This window comes from Dicentrarchus labrax, unplaced genomic scaffold (genome assembly GCF_905237075.1).
Source record: "Dicentrarchus labrax unplaced genomic scaffold, dlabrax2021, whole genome shotgun sequence".
Classification (NCBI taxonomy): Eukaryota; Metazoa; Chordata; class Actinopteri; family Moronidae; genus Dicentrarchus; species Dicentrarchus labrax.
The window spans coordinates 22439784-22459898 of record NW_026136708.1 but is presented as its reverse complement, the minus strand read 5'-3'; the positions used below and the strand labels follow the sequence as shown (position 1 = coordinate 22459898).

The following is a 20115-nucleotide window of genomic DNA, read 5'->3' as shown; positions in this document are numbered from 1 at the left end:
GCGATGTTCAGTTAGTGGTAAACTCCACCGCTAGATGCCACTATATCCCACACACTGCTCCTTTAATGCTCCCGACTGATTACAGCATCTAAGTTTTCGTTCGTAGAAAAATAAGGTTGCTGTTCACCACATTGTATTTTATAATACTGCCACTAGGAGACACAGGGGAGCTTTAAGAGTATAGTTCACTGAATGCATTGCCAATGCTGATAACCTTGCCATTAAGAAAAACAAAAGGTAACCATTTGTGTGCTGTGACCAAATGATTGAGCCTAAATGTGTGTTGTGTAACTCCTGAAGCACACTTCAAGCATAGTAACAGAATTTGTTTTGGCTTGTGCTCAGTTCAGTTCCATTCAATGATTGCATAAACCCTCTGCCATTCTCTGTTTAACTCCATTAAACAGTAACATGTTTAACCTCCACTGCAGATTTAACTGTTTTTAACTGGCTTTTCGGACTTTAGCTCCAAATTGAACCTGTTAAGTGAGGAGCAGTGTGAAGTCTGTCAGAATCTCTGAAGCAGACTACAGGCGTTTCACACTAATCTGCAGTAGTGCAGTAGCTCAACAGTACAAAAACTGACTTGTTTTGATATCTCAAACAACAAGAACTTGGATCAGAGTAGCGATGACGACCTTTGATGACCTCCTGGAGGAGGCTGGGACTTTTGGCCGATGGCAGAAGCGAATCTTCGCCCTGCTCTGCCTGTTGTCATTGCCTTTTACCGGCGTGTACGTCGGCATTGTCTTCCAGGGTTTCACCCCGGATCACTGGTGTCGGGACTCTGCGGTTGTGCAGAGGAGGCAGGCGTGTGGTTGGAGCCTGGCAGACAGTCGCAGGCTGACGGTGCCGAAGGTCAACAGCTCTGGAGTTCTGCAGCAGAACAGCTGTGAGCGGTACGAGGTGGACTGGAACACCACAGCACTCACCTGTAACTCACAGGAACTGAACTTGACTGGGGTTCCAGTTACCACATGTAAGGTGAGATCTCTGAGATTGATTGATCGATCTCAGGAGATGCTCTTTGGTTCTGCAGTAGAAAACTTTCAGGAGTTTTCTTGGGGAATGATGGGATAGCAAACATATTCAAATGTATTGTATCTTCAGCCATACTGGTGAGCACGACTGCAGCTTCCTGATTGAATTCAAGCAATTAGAAACAGTTAAAGGAATAGTGCAACATTCTGAGAGATGTATATAAGATATATAAGAATATATAGAGAAAATGCGAAAAGAATAAGGGTTATGTTGTGGTTAGGGTTGTGCTGAATTAGGGTATTCAGTGCCATTCTCTGCTCTTCTTTCAATAAAGAAATACTCTCCAGTTCTGAAGTAACTGATGCTAGCAGGATCTAAGCTAACCTGTTTAGGAGCCACCATTGTTTTTGAGTAAACAGCCACTTCTCACTCACACGTAGCTCCTGGTCTAAACCACTGTGGTTCGGACACAAGTGCAAAACTTAATAAGCCTGGAACGATGGATTTTCACGTGATGTTGTGATCTTACCAGCTGCCTCGCAGGGTTAATCTGACAGAGCCAGTTTAGCGGTTTCCCCCTGTTGGCAGTCTCTGTGCTATGCTAAGCTAACTGGCGTCAGACTGTAGCTTAATATTTACTGGGCTTCATAAAGCTTCTGATATAACCCTCAGAAAGAGAATAACTTTATTCCCCAAAATGTCAAACTATTCCTTTAAGGCAGAACATGTCAAGTACTTAAGTAACATTTGTGAGTATATAAATAAAGGCAGAGGTTAAAAGGTGGTTTTGAAGGTAAGAGCACTTCCTGGGATCATTTTGGATTCATATTTATTCTCTTTGGCAAAGAATCTACTATGTATGTGCTGGTTTTTCTTCTCATGTCTTTAAAAGTAATGTCAACTCTTGTGACCCTGATGTTAAGTGAAGATGTACTTGTTGCCATGTAGCACTTTCATGTGGTATAATTCAGTACTTTATTGGCCTTGTGAAAGGTACGAACCTCTTCGGCAGTGGTGTGCACAGATTCTTAGAGGTCATAAATCAATAGGGGGGCTCTTTGTTTAACAGAATTAAGGTACATTTTTTTACACGAGTGACACCTGCGTGGGAGAATTTCTATGTCTAATATGTACTCATGAGTAAGTTTTAGAGTTCTTTTACCATCTGTATTAAATGCAATGATTTGTTTTTGTCTGTAGGATGGCTGGGAGTATCAGTATGAAGGCAGGAAGTCCTTCGTCACAGAGGTGAGAGGAGAAATGTGATGCATTTGTGCTTCAAAATAAAGCTGATTTCAGTCATTTCTCAGTGCTCCGTGCTCAGTACTGTGAGCGTATGTAGACATGTAACATTATTCCTTTTGTTCCCAGTTTAACCTGGTGTGTTCAGATGCATGGCTGGTGGACATGTACCAGTCCACTCTCAATGTGGGCTTCCTCGTTGGCAGCTTTGCTTTTGGTTACCTTGCTGACAGGTGAGATCATTTTTGCAACCTCTTCCAAATTACACCTAGTATGGCACCTAATAACTGTGTTCTGCAGAAAGCTGAACCTACTTTAAGTAACTGATAGTCAGGTTTGTCAGAATGTTTGATTCCACATAGTTAGCATGCCTTAATTGTCAGATTGTCTTTAAAAACGCAAACAAAAGCACAAAAGTTTAAAATCTATTTGACATGTTAAATATCAGATTTACACTGAATATCATAGAAGTTGTTTTGAATCCAGTGGTACCAAGCATTTGATATAACTCGTAATATTTTTTGAGAAACATTTCTGTATCATACTATTATTGGTCACTAGCAGTTAATCATTTTATTCCATAGGAATAACAATAGCAGAACTGGAACAAGAAAAAGCAACAAATTATTATTTTTCTTTCTGAATCTGTATTGTAACCGTCCACAATATATGTAGCAACCCCTAGTGACTAACAACTAAACCAAGCCTCACACTTTCACCATTTTGAGAAACTGTAATGGATTTGTGTGGACATTAATGGGTTAATAATCTATTTTATTTCTGCAGGTTTGGCAGGAGGATCAGTTTCCTATTGTCCAACGTACTGAATTTAATCACAGGGATTGTGCTGGCTGTGGCTCCAAACTACATCTCCATCCTGGTTGTCAGGAGCCTGTTTGGCTTCGGAATCAAAGGAGGGTGGATGTCTGCATATGTGCTGCGTAAGGATCACTTTCCATCTTTTACCGAGATTGATTTTCTTCTGAGCCAATAACCACATCTACTGTAACTAACTAAATGACATAAACATTATGAACACACTGTCATACTTAGTACTTAGTGATTTGTTTTCTTTTTCTTTTCAGTGAAATATTCTAACAATATCAGTTTCCTGTGTTACTGTCAGTCACAGAGATCGTTGGAGTGGAGTACAGACGGATGGTGGGAATATTGTACCAGATGGTCTTTAGCATCGGCATCATCATCCTCCCTCTGCTCGCCTACTTCATCACTGACTGGCGTTGGCTGCAGGTCGTCATTACTGCACCCTACCTCTTCTTCCTGTCCTACTACTGGTGAGAAATGTTTGTTTTCTCTTTTGTATCTGGGTATGGAGGGGATCCCTGTTGTCTTTTATGTCTGTGTTTAAGTACTTTGCTCCAATCACGAAGGAAGCACACATTCTTTGTTTCTTTTGTTTGTTTTTTTTGGTTTCAAATCAGTCCCAATGTTTTTCCTAAAATACATCACAATGAACTAGACCCTTGCACTTTTGTTGTACATTATGAGACCACCATCTCTTGCTTTAGCTCTCAGTAATAATTGAGGATATTCTGTGCTTCTCTATCTCACATCCAGTCCTAAAACATTTGTATAGATTACTGCTCATTATTAAACATGTTCCCTGGTCACACTTGTGTCTCTGAAGCACAGAACAAAATGTCAAACTACTTTTTTTAAGGCACTAACAATAAAGCACTTTGTCCCCAGTTTCTCCTCTCTCTTCCTAGCTATTAAATAAAAGCATAAAATTCCCAAAAGTGCAAAGTTAGACTAACAAAGAGAGCAAGCTCAAATCATCTGTTACAAGCAGGTGTGTTGGTGTGTAACATTGTTTGTGTCACAGGTTCATCCCAGAGTCTCCACGGTGGCTCATCTCTCAGAAGAATTCCGCAAAAGCTTTGGAGATCACTGAAGCTATGGCGAAGGAGAACAAGAAGAAACTCTCCAAGAACTTTGACGTAAACTGATTCAGTAGTTTACTTGGTATCTCAATTTCGCTTTCTGATCTACTATATAATAATAATAATAATAATAATAATTTATATTAAAGGTCCAGAGTGTAACATTTAGGAGGATCTATTGGTAGAACTGGGATATAATTTTGCTAGGCATGTTTTCATGATTGTATGATTACCTGAACCTTACATTAGGATTAGCTGTTTTATATGCAGACGACACTGGCCTAAGTTTTTCCTTTGTGCTTGGAAGGGAAGGTTGAAGCGAGGGAGAACTACACCACTAGATGCCACTAAATCCTGCAAACTGGTCCTTTAAGATCCTTGCTTAATTTCACAGCTGTATCATTGTTTCAGACACTTGCTGAAGATGAGGCTGACTCCCCCTCTGCCTCTCTGCTGGACCTGGTCAGAACTCCAAATATGAGAAAACACACTTTAATCCTCATGTTTAACTGGTGAGACTCACCTAAAACCCACAGATTTGTTGGCCAAACAAGCCCCTAAATGTTGAATCTCTGCAGGTTCACCAGTGCTGTGGTCTATCAAGGCCTCATCATGCGGGTGGGAATAGCAGGAGGAAACATCTACATCGACTTCCTCATCTCTGGCCTGGTGGAGTTCCCTGCCGCCTTCCTCATCCTCTTCACAATTGAACGTGTTGGTCGGCGCCTCCCCTTCGCCACCGCCAACATCGTAGCTGGAGCCTCCTGCTTGATCACTGCCTTCATCCCTGACAGTGAGAAGAACTCCTTATTCTTTGACCATGTCCGTTAGGGATGTTTCAACTCCCTGGAATCAGTTTTTTTTTTAAATAAGTAAGTAAAAGAAGTAGTATTTTATTTACTTATTAAATATACAAAAGGTTTTTTAAATATGGTTTTAGAGTCTGACGTAAAATAATAAAAGTTAGAAAAAAAGTATTCTATAGATCATAAAGACCTCTATAAAAAAATACATTTGCTTTGGTTTGGTTTAATTATGTCAGAAATAATGCAATGCAATGGTTTCTGATTTTAATGAAAAGTACTGTTCTCAAACGGTGTAAAATATGATAAGTCACTTGAGTGGGTGCTGAGGACTACAAGTATGATTCTGAAAAAAATCTGTGGGTGTGGAGCTCAACAGACCGCTCCTCATCCCTGCTAAAGGCCAGCAACTCCAAACTACATAGCTGCTGCTAGGCTAACACACCTGAATCTCAAACAGAAATGTCACCAGGTGAAAAGTAGTATTTCGTATCCATATCTCAGGTGTACTCTGGTTGAAGACGTTGGTGGCCTGCATCGGTCGGTTGGGGATCACCATGGCCTTCGAGATGGTGGTGTTTGTTAACACCGAGCTCTACCCAACATTTGTCAGGTGAGGTCAGACTGACAAGCTCTACTCTCACATTCATCCCACAGTAGCTCTAAAATACTCAGTGTAATTCCAGGAACCTGGGAGTGTCAGTTTGTTCCTCCCTGTGTGACGTTGGAGGCATCGTGGCTCCCTTCCTGCTCTACAGACTGGCTGACATCTGGCTGGAGCTGCCCCTCATCATCTTTGGTGGGTATCTGACATGTTATGCATGACGGCTGGGATGATGTTGAAGAAAACGACAGACATCCCGTTATTCGGAAATCAAACATCCGTTGCTCCGATCACAGAAGTTATCTCAGGACACTTCAAAAAAGAGCAGGTTTAGACCGAACTCCTTATAACATTATTTACAGAGACCCAACAGTTCCCACAATGAGCAAGAACTTGGCGACCACCTTTCAGTTCAGTAGTGAAGTCTTTACCCTTAAGTAACCACCAGGAACTTACAGCATCTTAATAAATGGGGATGGGACTCTTACTTTATGCAGTGCTACATATTGGGATAAAACCACTGCATCTTTATTCACTAGTGAAGCACTGAATTTGTAATAGCACTGTCTTTTTAAAATAAATCTGTAACTGAGTCAGTTTTAAATTTGCTCGCTGTGTTTCACACAGGAGTGGTCGCGTTCATCGCTGGAGGTTTGGTGTTGCTGCTGCCTGAAACCAGAGGAGTTCCTCTCCCGGACACCATTGATGATATTGAGTTTCCTAACAGGTGAGATACATCCCCACTCTCCCAGAAAGTTTAATGAAATGTTTCACACAGTATTTATTCTTGTTAATTCTTGTTAGTGGTGGGTAATAAGTAGAAAATGATAGAAAACTGATGCCTGATTTTGGAGTAACATTACAAAGAAATTAAGTAATTGATTCACTTGAATTAAGGAGGTGTTAATAGAATATGTATGTTTTTGTTCCCAGGAAAAAGGAAGATGCAGTGGAGATATTACAAATGAAGAAACTTTTAAAATCAGACCTGACAAACAACAAGGAAACAACAACTGTGTGACTGCGTGTTTGTATCAATGCATTTGTATGTACTGTAGATTTCCTTCACTGTAATACAGTATATTGACCTCAACTAAAAACTTAGGTTTTTCTTAATACATTTTCTATAAAGCATGGCTTCCCAATTTCTTTTGTATTTAGTTTTATTTTTCAGCTCTTACAGAAAACACACCTTTACATCCCAAAAGCAGGAATATGATCTGCTTATAGTGCTTCCACCACAGGAAACAAAACACTTTGTTGACATCAGAAACAGGCTGCAAACACACACCCACACCCACACACACACACACACACACACACACACACACACACACACACACACACACATATGCTAAAATATCTTCAAAAAGTACAATGAATGGTGACTTTTCTGCAACTGGTCACATTTAACCCTACTGTATTTGTTAAAAGGTGGATAGTTTTTAATTGGCTTTGATTGTCGTGTCAATCCAGTCGATAAACTTGGAGACCCGAGCGTAGACGCCGGGTTTCATGGCGTTGGCGCATCCCAGACCCCATGATGTCACACCCTGTAGGACAAACCCTGTCTGGCTATTACACACCAGAGGACCACCGCTGTCACCCTGCAGGGACAAAAACAGACGTGAAGCAGAATGTATTTTCCAACTTGTACACATTTGGTGCATTAGATGATTTTCAGTTCAACTGCTACCAAAACCAGGCAGGAAAAGAACCTCAATAAAAAAGGAAGGCAGAGCACGTTTCTTACCCACAGCCTCCATCTGGAGCCACAAAAGACTTTATGTAACTTGCTTTAATCAAAAAATATTCATTCATTATTAATTAATCATTGCAAACATGTTGAATTATATGTTAGTGTGAAGACAAATGTAACATGTTCAGCTGGACCTGTCAGGGTTACACTAGAAATTAATTGAACCACTTGAACAATGAGTCTATTTTATCTATAATTTGACCCAATCACAGATTTTTTTTTACTAGGAAAGTGAGTTACCTAAGAATTAGAGACCTGTAAATCAAAAAGTTACTGTATCAAGAAAGTCCAGTTTCTGTATTTTCCATACCTGGCAGCTGTCTGTTCCTCCCTCGATGTTTCCGGCACACATCTCGTGGTCTTTGACTCTGCCGTTCAGGTAGGATGGACGATTACAGACCTTGTTCGCGATCACAGGGAAACCAGTTTCCTTCAGGAGGCCGTCACCTCCTGTACCTGCAACACACCTCCCAGCTGTTAGCCACCATCCTCCTCTTCCTCCTCGTTATCATTACCTTCATCAGTACAGGATTTCCCTTCAACTGGGGAATTTTGAAGAGGCGTTGCGTTACAGTTTAGGAATTTTCCAGTTGGGTTGTTTCACCAACTTGTTCTACACATTCAGTGTATCGGATCTAGTGTGTTAGCATGGATCAAATATTCTATTACCAGTGTTGGGAAGTAACTCATTACTAGTTTCCCCAGTAACTAGTAGTGTACCTACTTACTAATATATTCAGTTTGTTGTATTTTCCCACTATTTTCCAACAATCCAATAACATCCTCGGATACGTTTTTGTAATCGTGGAGGAAACTAGCTAGAAGATGGAAACATTTAGTGGCTGAAAATATTCCAATTTCTTTACTGATTTTAATTTCAATAATCATTTAATAAGTCTGAATTAATTTATGGTATCAGAAAAGTAATATACTAGTAGTGGAGCTAATTACTGTTGGCAGGGAGTAATAAGTAAAGTAATAAAAGTATGAATAAAATAAATGAATAATGAGTAATAAATTAAACCTTTTGAGTAACTCGTCAAACCTGTCTATTACGATAAAACATACAATATTTAACCTCTAAATATCTCATTTCAAAAGGTACACACTTTAATACAAACCAGCACATTGTATATTCAGGCCGCTACAAAATCAATAAAGATACTGCTCAAAATGTCTCTGTCTCAAGCTCCAACTTGGAATTGTGTAACATACAGAAACCAACAAATCCTACTCTCTATTCAAAAGACTGACTCATTTGATAGTCTATTAATAATAATAATAGACTTTTTTTTAATATTAAAACAAATATCCAAAGCTTTGTTCAAAAACCTCAGTAGAAACCCTAAACCCTGACCTTAAAACCAAGTCTTTACCCTCAAACAGCCCTTGAAAGAAATATTAAAGTGCAACCGTCCAAATGGGGTCTCTTTGGCACAACACATAACGAACTTTACCTTGAGTTTCACCCCATCCAGTAACGTAACACTCAGTTTCACTGGGAACAGTGTAATCCTTCTCTGGCAGACAAGCTGGCAGCACTTTGTCATTTATTAGTACAGGGCTGGAAAAACACAAGAAACGCACACAAAGGAACAACAGTGTCAGTGGTGATTATTATTAAATACTGATTATTAATGAAATCTCTAAAACATCACACAAATTACCATCACAAGCTCAATCTGATGTCATCAAAGTGTTTTTTTTAGAACAGAAATACAAAAAAATACATCAAATATTTTATTTACAGTTACATAAATAAAATGTAAATGAAGTTTGAAAAGCTGTGCACAGCAAATGTGAAGTATTACGGTTGTAAAAGATGAATATTCTTCAATTTGCCAAACCCCACACTTTTAAGTTACTGTTTGTTGTACAAAAGCAGGCTTCTAATATAAAGCAAGTAACTTATTTTTAATATATATAGCAAGTAATAATCAGTATCATTATGATTATTAGCACCTGAACTCATATTTGTAGTGGGAGGAGGATCAGTCCAGTACTCACGTCTGTAGTTTAAGCAGAGCGATGTCGGATCTGTTGGGTCCTAACACCAGTTTCTCCAGGTTCCTCTCTTGTTTGGACGGCTCAATGGCTCTCTCTGTGTGGATCCCCAGGAGCACCTTGTAGGCTGAGGGCCGTTTGGACCTACAGTACACAACAGATTTATTATTTTTTTTAAATACAGATTATACAGTGGTAGTTACTACAGGATTTGGTCTTTAGATGTTTTTCAATTGTTTGTCTGACCTCTCCAGGCAGTGTGCGGCAGTAAGGACCCACTGAGGGTGAATCAGAGTTCCTCCACAGAAATGAACCCCTGTACTGGTAGAAGAGACAGACAGAAATGTATTTAAGTAGGACAGAAGAAACACCCCCAGCTGAGATAATATGAATATACAGAGATCAAAAGTAAAATAAAGGAAAACATAAAATAAGAAAACAGTCCCATGGAATCATATGCTTGTATTGTTCTACTCACTTGGTTCGGAGGCTGATTTGCCACGGCCACGAATAAGGTTTAGACACGCAGCCTCCCACAATACGACCAAAACAACGCTTTGGTTTGGTGACTGGCGTGCCACACTTAAGTCCAGCTAAAGAGAAAGGAGTGAAACACAACGTGACTTTGTTTGAATCAATCGGTATCAGTCAACAAAACGTAACATGTACAGCCTCTGAAGCTGGTGCTCATTATACTTGAGATAGCTGAAGTTTTGGACAACAAGTGGATTCTATTATTGGTGCCTGTCTGCAGTATAGGTCATAAAGCCCGTTGCCTCCATGTCAGCAGATGAGACATGATCCAAACTAATCAAATCAAAGTACAGGTTTCTGTCATTTTAAGTAGTTCTTATCACGCTATGTTCAAGTGTTAATTTTTCTTCAAAGTTTGTTTTTACTTAGTTATTTGAGGCTATAAAAAGGGGGTTTCACATGTCGACGGCTGTAACTAACAGTTATTTCCGTTATCTATTAATCAGGTCATTTTCTCTATTAATTGATAAACCATTTAGTCTAGTGTCACAGTAAAAATTGTCCATCACAATTTTCCAAGGCCAACAGTAAAGTCCTCAAATTGTTTATATTGTCTGACCAACCGTCCAAAACCTAAAGAGATTCTATTTACTATCATCAACTGTCTGGACACAGGTTGTCATTTGTCATTTACGATTGGTTGCCAAGCTTCCAGATGGTGGATCTTACATAATACGACCATGTAGGACCAGAGCAGACCTGAGCGGGGCTGGCCCGTGCTAACTGAGTTAACTAAGGCCTGTCAGTAGGATTCATCCTCTGTGGACTATGAATGTGTGTACCTAATTTAATGATGATCCATATTATGCAATAATTTTTCTCAAGCCACGTGGGTAGAGTGGTTAAAAAGTTAAATAATTAACTGTAATGTCCTACGCATACATACCACAGTCGGGGATCTGACAGTAGTCCCACTTCTTGTTCCTGTCAGTAGTGTAGCACCACGGCCCGTTAACGTCGTTATCTGGGTTTCTGCAGCTCTGACGGTGACAATGAGAGAATCAACAAATTGGAAACAAATATAATGATTTACCAGCTTCTGAATTATCATTAAATCTAACAGGAAATGCCATCACTCCAAAAGTCTGCACCTCAAAATGGTTCCTATAGGAAGACACACACTTACGTTGCCATCCAGACCCTTAGTGGGGTGCGATTGTGGAGTGAAACTGTTGTGTTGGTGAGGGGTCTGAGCACTCCAAGCCTGGCAGGTCACGCCCAGAATGGTGATGGAGGTCGGACCCCGGTATGTTTCTCCATTTCCAATTTTACAGTCTAGCACAGCAACCGATAAACAAGTAGGTAAATAAAGGATAAAATAAACTGGAAAGCGAGCTTAAAACACACATTTTAAAAGAATATTTTACCCCTCTCCGGTGTGGTCTGGGTGGCAGTGGGGGACTCGGGGGACTCGGGGGACTGGGGTATAGGCGGTCTGGTGGGTGATGCTCCTGCAGGATTTGCGCTACATTTCTCCAGGTTGCAGTACTCCCAGCGGACTCTGGGGTCTGTGGTGTAACACCAGGGAGCTCGGTCTCCGTCAGGGTTCCTGCACAGATTCCTCCTGAGGTCCCTGTTGAAAGAGAAAACCTGGAACTTCAGGACAGCAGGAACCCACATCCTACAAGGTTTTGTATTTTAACTCCAAGAATCAAACAAGGTAAGGAGCTAATGATCTCTGCTGGTTTGTAAATCTCAACTGATTTATGAGCTCAGTAAACAGTTTCCTAATGAGTTTATGGTCTCAATCTCTATTTTAAAGTCTTTTTCCAAACAGCACGATGTTAATTTAGTAAATTATAGTCCCATTTAGACAACAGACAATAAAGCAGGCAAGTATGCTTTAGGGCAGTGCTGATGAATACAAGACTGTGGCTGCGTTTCATTAGTCGTTCAACACGCCCTCGTTCACTTGCCCTCGGGGGAATCCCCGCCGCCATCATAAGTGTCGTTCCAATTGTCTGGAAAACTGAAGTGAATTTGGTGAGATGGACCCTCGGAGGGCTGAGGGAGCGAGTGAACAACGATGGTCACTCCGAGGTGGATATCACCCACAATGCATTGCAGTTTACGTCATTGCCGCTATAACGCCGACGGCTGCCAATGAGTAGACTCCAAGCGCAAGTGCATTTCATTTAAATCCCCCGCTCCTCCCCCGCCCACTTTCCCTCCGCGCTCCAAGTGGCCTCCGTGCGACGTATGCTGTTACGTCATACCAAGGGCTGAGGGTAAGTGAACGAGGGGAAGTGGAACTACTAATGAAACGCAACCATTGTGTGAGCAGGCGAGCTTTTCTGTTGACAGAAAAACTGAAACATCTAGAGTATGCCCTTGGTTTATCCTTTAATACATGTGTTGGACTGGTATCCTAGATAGTCAGCTGGGGACCTCAGGGCCAAATATGAGCTAGATACATGGCATAGTGTTGCTGCCAGATTTTAGTGCTGTTTTGGGGACATCTAGGTCGAGAGTTGTGCCTCAGCGGTCAGGTTTTCATGAATTCACTATGCCTGAAATCTGCTGTTTTGAATATACAATGCGTTAGTAGACAGGAATTGATGCTCACGCTGTCGGGAAATTCTGAGGAGTTTTGTTGTGGCTGTGAGGAGTCATCAATTTCCAGTTTTGACATCTTTTTCCACTGATCGTCTCTGATGTTATGCCACGGTAACTCGTCCCATCCCCCACGTAACAGTCTTCCTCCTCTGTGGGGATCACAGGCTCGTCTGCAGCAGGAGACAAGAAATCATGCTGGGTCATTGATGCATTCTCATACGCACTCTTTTCTAGTCATTAACATTACTGTCACATTAATTTAACCATCGATCAATAATCATTGTTTTTGCTCTTTCTTTAAAGTATATGAACAGATTACAGAACACTGCTGAGCAGGTATATAAATCATATTACAGCTACTATAACTGCAATAAATCCTGAATTAAGTGCAGCTGTTTCTAAAGTGGACTTCATCATCATCCTCGTTGATCACTGTTATACCTGGTCCGGCTCCATTCTCACAGGTCGGCACTCTGCAGTACTCCCAGCGAGTTTCGCTGTCAGTTGTGTAACACCAGGGCATCCTCTCATTGTCAGGGTTACGACAGTAGTTGTTATCTAGGCCTCTGACAAACAATAGACAGTAATATGATGATGAACACAGGTAAATAAAGGCAACATGCTTGGGAATATGCTTCTGGCTTTCTCTAAGGACTTCATTTACACTGTTTTGTTTCCGGGGAGTTTTTGTGTTCATGACCTGCCTGATCTGGTGCGATACTGTATAAAAGCAAGATATATTGTTAACTTGTACGAGCATATGTAATAGAGTGCTGCAGGAATGAGTCCTAAATCCTGGAAATAAGTTTGCATTTAGCACTTCCCTTAGGCAACATTATTAGGAATCACTCAATTAACTTTCACTGTTATGCAGATGATACCCACTTATATCTATCAATCAAGCCTGATGAAATTAATCAATTATCTAAATTACAAGCATATCTTAAGGACATAGAAACCTGGATGTCTGAACAAGTACTGACAGGAACTAGGAAAAGAGATCATATTTCTCCTGTATTACCTTCTCTGCACTGGCTCCCTGTAAAATTCAGAATAGAATTTAAAATCCTCCTCCTCACCTACAAAGCTTCCCTCGTCTCAAAGTCAGTGGGTTTTTTGAATGGGTTTTTGGTTAGATGGCTTGGCAGTTAGTGTAAAGTGGAAAATGGAGTAAATGTCAAATACATAGGTCCCTCTCAAAATCTTTGGATTATATTCGCTCTTACTTGCAGGGGTAGTTGTCTGGCGTGCGGTTGTGTTTATGCGGTGTCTGAGCCGACCAGCTCTGGCAGGTTTTGCCAGACTCTGTCACGGCCATTGTGCCTCGGTACAATCCACCTTCACTAGTGGTACAGGTGATCTCTGGGACGATGGTGGGAGGCTCGGACGCTGAGTACAGAAGATGAAAAACAAGACTGAAAAAATACAAATGACTAAATAGTTCCTATTCAACAAATGTGGTCATAGGGCCTTATTTAATATGTAAAAGTGAATACTTTGATAAGGTAGCTTCATACTGACAGCAATATATTTATATTTATAGTATTGTTTACATTCTTTTTCTTTGATTACTGATTATACACTAATGAAAACATTTTGTAACAATGTCAAAATAATATATATATATATATATATATATTTTATATGGTATTTTAGAAGAAGTAAAAGAAGCATATTAAAATAGGAGGACTTACTGCAACGGGGTATGGAGCAGAAGTCCCATCGTTTGGATGGGCTGGTGGTGAAGCACCAGGGTCGGGGGTCTCCATCTGGGTTTCTGCAGTAGTTCTCCTCCAGATACTTCCCTGGAAGTCTAAAGAAAACATCAATGGAACATTAAAAAGAAAATTCTCAGCCCAAAAAAACAATATTTAATTTTTAAAAAAGTGTCCTGTAGTCTTACGCGCTGGGGTTGTAGCCATGGTTGTGAGGTTTCTGGGAGTCCCAGCGTTGGCAGGTGAAGCCTTTTTCTGTAGTGGAGATTTTCCCTCTGTAGTTCTCACCACTGCAGTGTATACACTCCTCTATAAAGGAACAAGCATGGACACATCACCATACCGCTCTGCTGTATTCTGCCTATACATTTACTTCATGTGTGTTCAGTATGTATGAGTGTATACATACACACTGCTACAGCTGAGGTTCAAGGGAATGTAATTATTTTTTCAGAAATTTGGTCATAAACCAAAGTATAGGTCAAATTTTATTACAAATCATCCTGTGGAGAGAATTCATGTATGTACCACATTAAATGGCAATACATCTATTAGTTGTGAAGACATTTCACTCAAAACCATAACTGACAATCTCAAGGTGGCCCTAGAGGAAAAGTCTCAGTACAAACATGCATGATCTCCAGTCTGAAACCTGGGATCGACTGATTGATAAATAGGAGGAGATCTACCTTCATCCTCTTGGATTGTTAAGGGAAAAAATGTGTAAATGCTCTGCACAGAATATTTATTTTTCTTTTGCGGAAGCCTTTGAAGAATAATTTTGACACTTAAATTAAAATTAAATGGTAGACTGTGAAAGTTAAATGATTTATGACGCAGCAATAATTTATATTTTGTGTCACAACACAGGCATACACACATATTAACAAAAATATAAACACAATAAATCCTTTTTTTTTTTTTTTTTTTACCAGTGCAGCTAGGTACTTCGCAGTGTTCCCAGCGGGTGTTGGGGTCGGTGGTGTAACACCAGGGTCCACCACTGTCTCCATCAGGGTTTCTGCAGAAGTTAGACTCCAGGTCTGCCAGAGGATGGCTCTGGGGTGTGATGCTGCAGCAGACACATTGAGATAAATGTTATGAAGACTATTAAAGGATGTGATGTAATATGTACATCGACATCATAATATGTGAATACTCACTTGGGCCTGTGTGGGTATTTTGCCATCCATCTCTGACATATCTTTCCGGATTTCGTTTTGGTCTTTGTTCCACTGTAATCTGTTCCTATTCCATTTACACACTCCAGGAGGTATCCTAGACAAGACACAAAAAGAGTCAACATGTTTTATGATTCAATAAATTCAACCTCCTATGTATTTTGGAGGAATGCTTGCTGAGAAGTTCACTGTATAGTGTACTGCAGAGTACAATAATGTAATTATTCACTGGTGGATAAATATGTCAGACAATTCTTTGAGTGAATCATTTATCTGATTCCAACTAAAGTGATGTTTCATCCCCCAAATCTGAGTCCCAGTAGTGTTCAATGTGCATCACCTCCTCGCAGTGTTTGCTGTCCAAACATCACTGATCATGCAACATAAGCTAAACATTAACCACAATGTAATGGAGGCTTAAAAATATCATGTAAACTGGGGCATGAAGTGCACTCTTGTAGACCTTTCATATAGACAACGTAAGGACACCATAATACAATAAAAGAGACTTACTAAGAGGTTACTTATATAACTCGTAACAGACAGACAAAAGGACTTGCCATTTTTTTCATATAAAGCCGTGCTGCTTCTGCGCAGGATAGTCTCTGTTTTAGAGTTTGCTCCTACTGTCCAACATTCTTGGTCCTTTTCAATATATATGAAAGACCTGTGAAAACACAGCGCAGGTGTCAGGTTGGAATGCAGAGCCTTAAATATAAAAACTAAATTATACCACCAGAGAAAATGAAAAAGTTTGGATTATAAAAGTGTGAACTTGCTTGCATGTGAAGGTTATTTCAGCATCACATTTGATGGCACACTCAGCTGCAGTGTTTGCGCTGTACTGTTGTCTTTTCAGCGAGAGGATCCACGCTCCTTCAGTTTTGGCGTATCCATCCACCTCAGTACCGCTAACTGAAATCAGAGACGAAAACTATTAATTCCTTGTCAAATATACAGAGCATTGATTATCATTCAATGTATGAATAAAAGAATGAATGAATGTCAAGCAAGCTCAATAAACAAGAACAAAGTTATAAAAATAAAATAAAAACATACATTTTCAAATATTACACAATAAAAAGTTATCTAGGAATAAAGGGGAGACAATTAGAGCAGCTACAAGACACCTTCATTATTTTTTGATTTTGGCGGCCCCTGTAGACAAATGCGGTAGTGGTACCATCACCTTGTTTGGTCTGATTTTGAGGGGAAATCTAACTCGAGTGGTGAATTGGTGGCAGACATCAAGAATAAACTACATAGAAACAGCCAAGCTTCTTGCTGATCGTCTTATTTGTTCATGTAGGTCAAAGACTGTAAATACTCACTCAACTACAGTTCGAGATAGTTTAATTGTGTTACGTTACTCAGAGTCTACACACAATTAATTGACAGAACATGCAACATTTTAAACTTTAATTAGTTAAAGGGTTAAAGAAAGATTGAAAAACTATGTAAACCCACAAATGGGCATACACACTGTACATACACAAACATATGTTAGGCTATACATATATACTTTCCAAATGGAAGATATAATGTTAATGTAGATTTTCCTCATATTCTGTAATTTAATCCAGTGTTCTGACCTAATTAGCTTGAATTAAAGACTGAATTATTAATAACTTCTGATTTTTCTCTTATTAAGTTCTGATTAAAATAATCTATATTTTTAAAGTCTTCAGATCTTGAATCACAAGTCGACTATTGTAGTGTAATTTTACAAGTGGTTTTTATAATGAAAAATTGTTCATGAGTTGTTATATTTATAACATGCTACATGAATGGGAATTGTGTCACATTGTGTTTGTAACACTGTGTGTGGAAACCATTGCTGACTAATTTGACTGACAAATATTATGACCACAACCTTGTACTGTCTGTTCCCCAGTGAGTCACAGATATCAAATACACAGAAAACACAAAAGCACTCTGTTGCTTCAGAATATTTACTGTTCTCACACTTGGACTCCCAAACAGTATCATCATAATTTAACCTATACATTAGTGATTTAGAAAAAAAGCTGTTTGACTTTGGTTTCTGGGATATAAGTTTAATCACATGCATGTTTTTGCTCCGAAGTGCATCAGTCTGAGTGTTGCAGACTTTGAATTGTGCTTTTTATTCTGATCAAACCAGGACAGAATAAGGGAAATTAAGAAGTTACAGCTATATTGCTAGTTTGACTTGTCTGAATCTTTGTCCCTGAGTTAGTCTAGCATAAACAGTCTGATTAAAGGGTGATACGCTTATTCACTTTTTTGTTGAGAGTTATACAAGAAGATGATTCTTCAACCAGCAGTAGGTTAGCTTAGCATAAACACTAAAAGTAGTAGGAAACAGCTAGCTGGGCTATGTTTAGGGTGAAACAATATATCAATATAAAACCCAAAGTGCAACGCTGTTTCCAGTCTTCATGCTATGCTAAGCTAAGCTAAGCTAAGCTAAGCATCTCCTAGCTGTAGCTTCAGACATGAGAGTGGTACCAATATTAACTCTAACACTTCCCTCAAAATTTGATGTCACAGCCCAAAGGTTATTCTGGAAATAGTTATAATTCTGGTGGCTGCAACGGACTTAACCCTTTTATAAAGTTTATAAAGTTTTTTGTCATCTAACACAGAGGTTCATTCAGCTCATAAGTACACACAAGTGAATATCATCTGCCTAACAATTACTAATATGTCATATTTCCTAATTGGTAAGTCAAGTGAAGACATTTGTACAAAACAGAACAGGACCTAAGATTAAACCCTGTGGTATACCATATATGATATTTGTGAAGAGGTAGGTTTCAGCTCCCCAGTTGCTGCAGCATTTACACAAAATCAGTCAGGCAGGCGGAGTTATTGAGGGTATCAAAAGCCATACAATGACCCAATAAAAACTCTAGACTGTCAGGCATTTAAAGTGATTGCTTTGATGTAATTCAGACAGAACAAAACGGATTTTACAAGAATCAGATGAACTTGAAATTTGCTTTTGTGTCGCCCCTTCAGCAGGATTATTTTCAATCTGTCTCTGACCTTCTCTGCTTTCCAATCTTTGGAGCTGCCTCCAAACTATGTAAACTAGACACAAAGTGAATAAAATCTGTATTATGCGCATCCAGACGTGTCTCTTAATACATCCCTGCTTGATTGAATGATGAAAAAAGCAATGAAAGAACATTTTTAATCAACTTGGACAGGGTTGCCCTGGCAGTCTCACAGTTTAGCACAGTATTGTCTGTCCTACTTTTTTGTATTTCGCAGCAATTATATAGTCGCAGAACTATTCATAATGATCATACAAAGATGCCATTATATCTTACCAGTGCAGAGCAGGGCTCCCAGGAGGAAAGCTACTTTGTTAAGGTCCATGGCGAGGCCCTTATACTAGCAGCTCATAGTCGACTAACTCAGCGAGGTACCTCCTGGTATATTATTGGGCTCCTTTTAGCATGTCAGGAAGACAAATAGGACAGCATTAGTCAATCATTGGCCCGACAAGGACGTCAAAAGAGCTACAGGTCATAAACCTTGTTTATGGGAAATTTTGGAACACTAAATGTTGTATTGCTATATCACAGAGTTAATCATTTCTGGTATATTATTAAATATGTTTGAATGCACCGTGTATGGTTTAATTCTTACCTTGTTCCAGTTATGAAACACCATCAGTTGGAGAGCAGGAAGAGAACTGGGAGGCTTCTTGTCTGTGTTGAGATGGACTGACCTATCCTGTGGCTTTTCTACAGCTACAACAGATTTAGGAGACTGGTCATGAGCTTTGACCTCTTTTGATACCATGTGACCTTTTATTTCTTATCAACATGCTATTTCTTTCTCTTCATCACTTCACTGAAATTTGCATCCAGCCTAAAAACATTTGTATGTCCTGTGAGGTGTTAAAATGTTCATTTTCAGTTGCATGTCGGGGGGAATATTTAAGGGTAATGCATTTGTATGTTATAGTGAAATACTCCATTTCTCATTCTACTGATGAATACTATGTGATCTAGATCAAACAAGATCAATATATGTAGTTAATCTTCAGCTAAAAGGGACCAATGTCCTCAACTGCAAACAAGTGATTACAAAACAACCTACTTTAGACTCTTTGGTGCATTGTGGGACAGCAACTGTTCAAGCAAATTGTGTCAGTATTAGTGATACTACTTATTTTGCTGAATTAAGAGTCTGAATGCAGGACATTAACATGTAACTGAGTATTTTTACTCTCTGTTTTTACTATTATCCTCCACATATAGTGTAGACCAGTGTTAAACTTAAACTTCTGAAACTCTTTACATTGTGTAAAATCATGTATTGTAGTCCGACCCTATTCAGATACAGACAGTTGGACACAAGAGGAAGGTTTATTCTAATAGGATTATTTATTGTTGACTGTTGAATCCTGAATGGAACCAGTTCAAGAACCAGAGCTAATTTGGTGGTAAAGGGGATATTCCTGCTCCACACTTCTCTTCACAGTAGTTCCTGTTTGGAGCCACGATTGAAGTGTTTTTGAGCCTTTCATTTTACCTCCACTTACTATCTTGCCATCACATTTTAGCTCCTTACTAAACATGGATGTATGTACTCACTACGTGCATGAATGTGACTACACAGCAGGTTGATACCGAAACAAAATATTTCAGGAAAGGTTAAACTTTTTTTAAACTTATTTGCATTTCAGGGATTTCGATCAGCCACTGACAGATACACAACTCTACCTAACATCTGTCTGCTTCTTTCGATTACTTGGAGTATTCATCCACTTTTTTCCACCTCTCCTTCTTTCCCCCCCTTTTATTGATGTATTATACTTTAGTTTGACTGTGACT

At 39.5% G+C, this 20115-nt stretch overlaps 2 protein-coding genes across 2 annotated transcripts; one reads left to right on the top strand and one right to left on the bottom strand.

The window, feature by feature from the left end:
* The first annotated feature begins 297 nt into the window (after positions 1 to 297).
* LOC127368688 (solute carrier family 22 member 2-like) lies at positions 298 to 6882 on the top strand. The gene is made up of 12 exons (XM_051409773.1): positions 298 to 984; positions 2182 to 2229; positions 2353 to 2456; positions 3010 to 3164; positions 3350 to 3518; positions 4070 to 4184; positions 4539 to 4639; positions 4706 to 4920; positions 5435 to 5543; positions 5617 to 5729; positions 6162 to 6261; positions 6468 to 6882. The coding sequence occupies exons 1-12, from the start codon at positions 631 to 633 to the stop codon at positions 6553 to 6555; spliced, it is 1671 nt and encodes a 556-aa protein (XP_051265733.1). The 5' UTR covers positions 298 to 630; the 3' UTR covers positions 6556 to 6882.
* Positions 6680 to 19042, bottom strand: plg (plasminogen). Its single transcript, XM_051409757.1, has 20 exons — positions 18923 to 19042; positions 18601 to 18721; positions 16063 to 16198; positions 15844 to 15950; positions 15266 to 15380; positions 15035 to 15174; positions 14291 to 14411; positions 14082 to 14200; positions 13614 to 13776; positions 12829 to 12953; positions 12398 to 12557; positions 11199 to 11404; positions 10958 to 11106; positions 10718 to 10811; positions 9776 to 9890; positions 9544 to 9618; positions 9301 to 9441; positions 8751 to 8857; positions 7604 to 7749; positions 6680 to 7141 (listed from the first exon to the last, which is right to left on the bottom strand). Exons 2-20 carry the CDS (start codon positions 18647 to 18649, stop codon positions 6980 to 6982), a joined length of 2430 nt encoding a protein of 809 aa, XP_051265717.1. The 5' UTR covers positions 18650 to 18721; positions 18923 to 19042; the 3' UTR covers positions 6680 to 6979.
* Between the last annotated feature and the right edge of the window lie 1073 nt (positions 19043 to 20115).

What these genes read in the sequence shown, in the direction of transcription:
- LOC127368688 (XM_051409773.1), top strand. Translation starts at nt 631, where the DNA reads ATGACGACCTTTGATGACCTCCTGGAGGAGGCTGGGACTTTTGGCCGA. An exon ending in TTTGGTTACCTTGCTGACAG is followed by an intron (nt 2,457 to 3,009) that starts GTGAGATCATTT and finishes TTATTTCTGCAG; the next exon opens with GTTTGGCAGGAGGATCAGTT. An exon ending in GATGTCTGCATATGTGCTGC is followed by an intron (nt 3,165 to 3,349) that starts GTAAGGATCACT and finishes TGTTACTGTCAG; the next exon opens with TCACAGAGATCGTTGGAGTG.
- plg (XM_051409757.1), bottom strand. Translation starts at nt 18,649, where the DNA reads ATGGACCTTAACAAAGTAGCTTTCCTCCTGGGAGCCCTGCTCTGCACT. An exon ending in CCAGACCACACCGGAGAGGG is followed by an intron (nt 11,107 to 11,198) that starts GTAAAATATTCT and finishes TTGCTGTGCTAG; the next exon opens with ACTGTAAAATTGGAAATGGA. An exon ending in GCCGCACACTGCCTGGAGAG is followed by an intron (nt 9,442 to 9,543) that starts GTCAGACAAACA and finishes TGTGTACTGTAG; the next exon opens with GTCCAAACGGCCCTCAGCCT.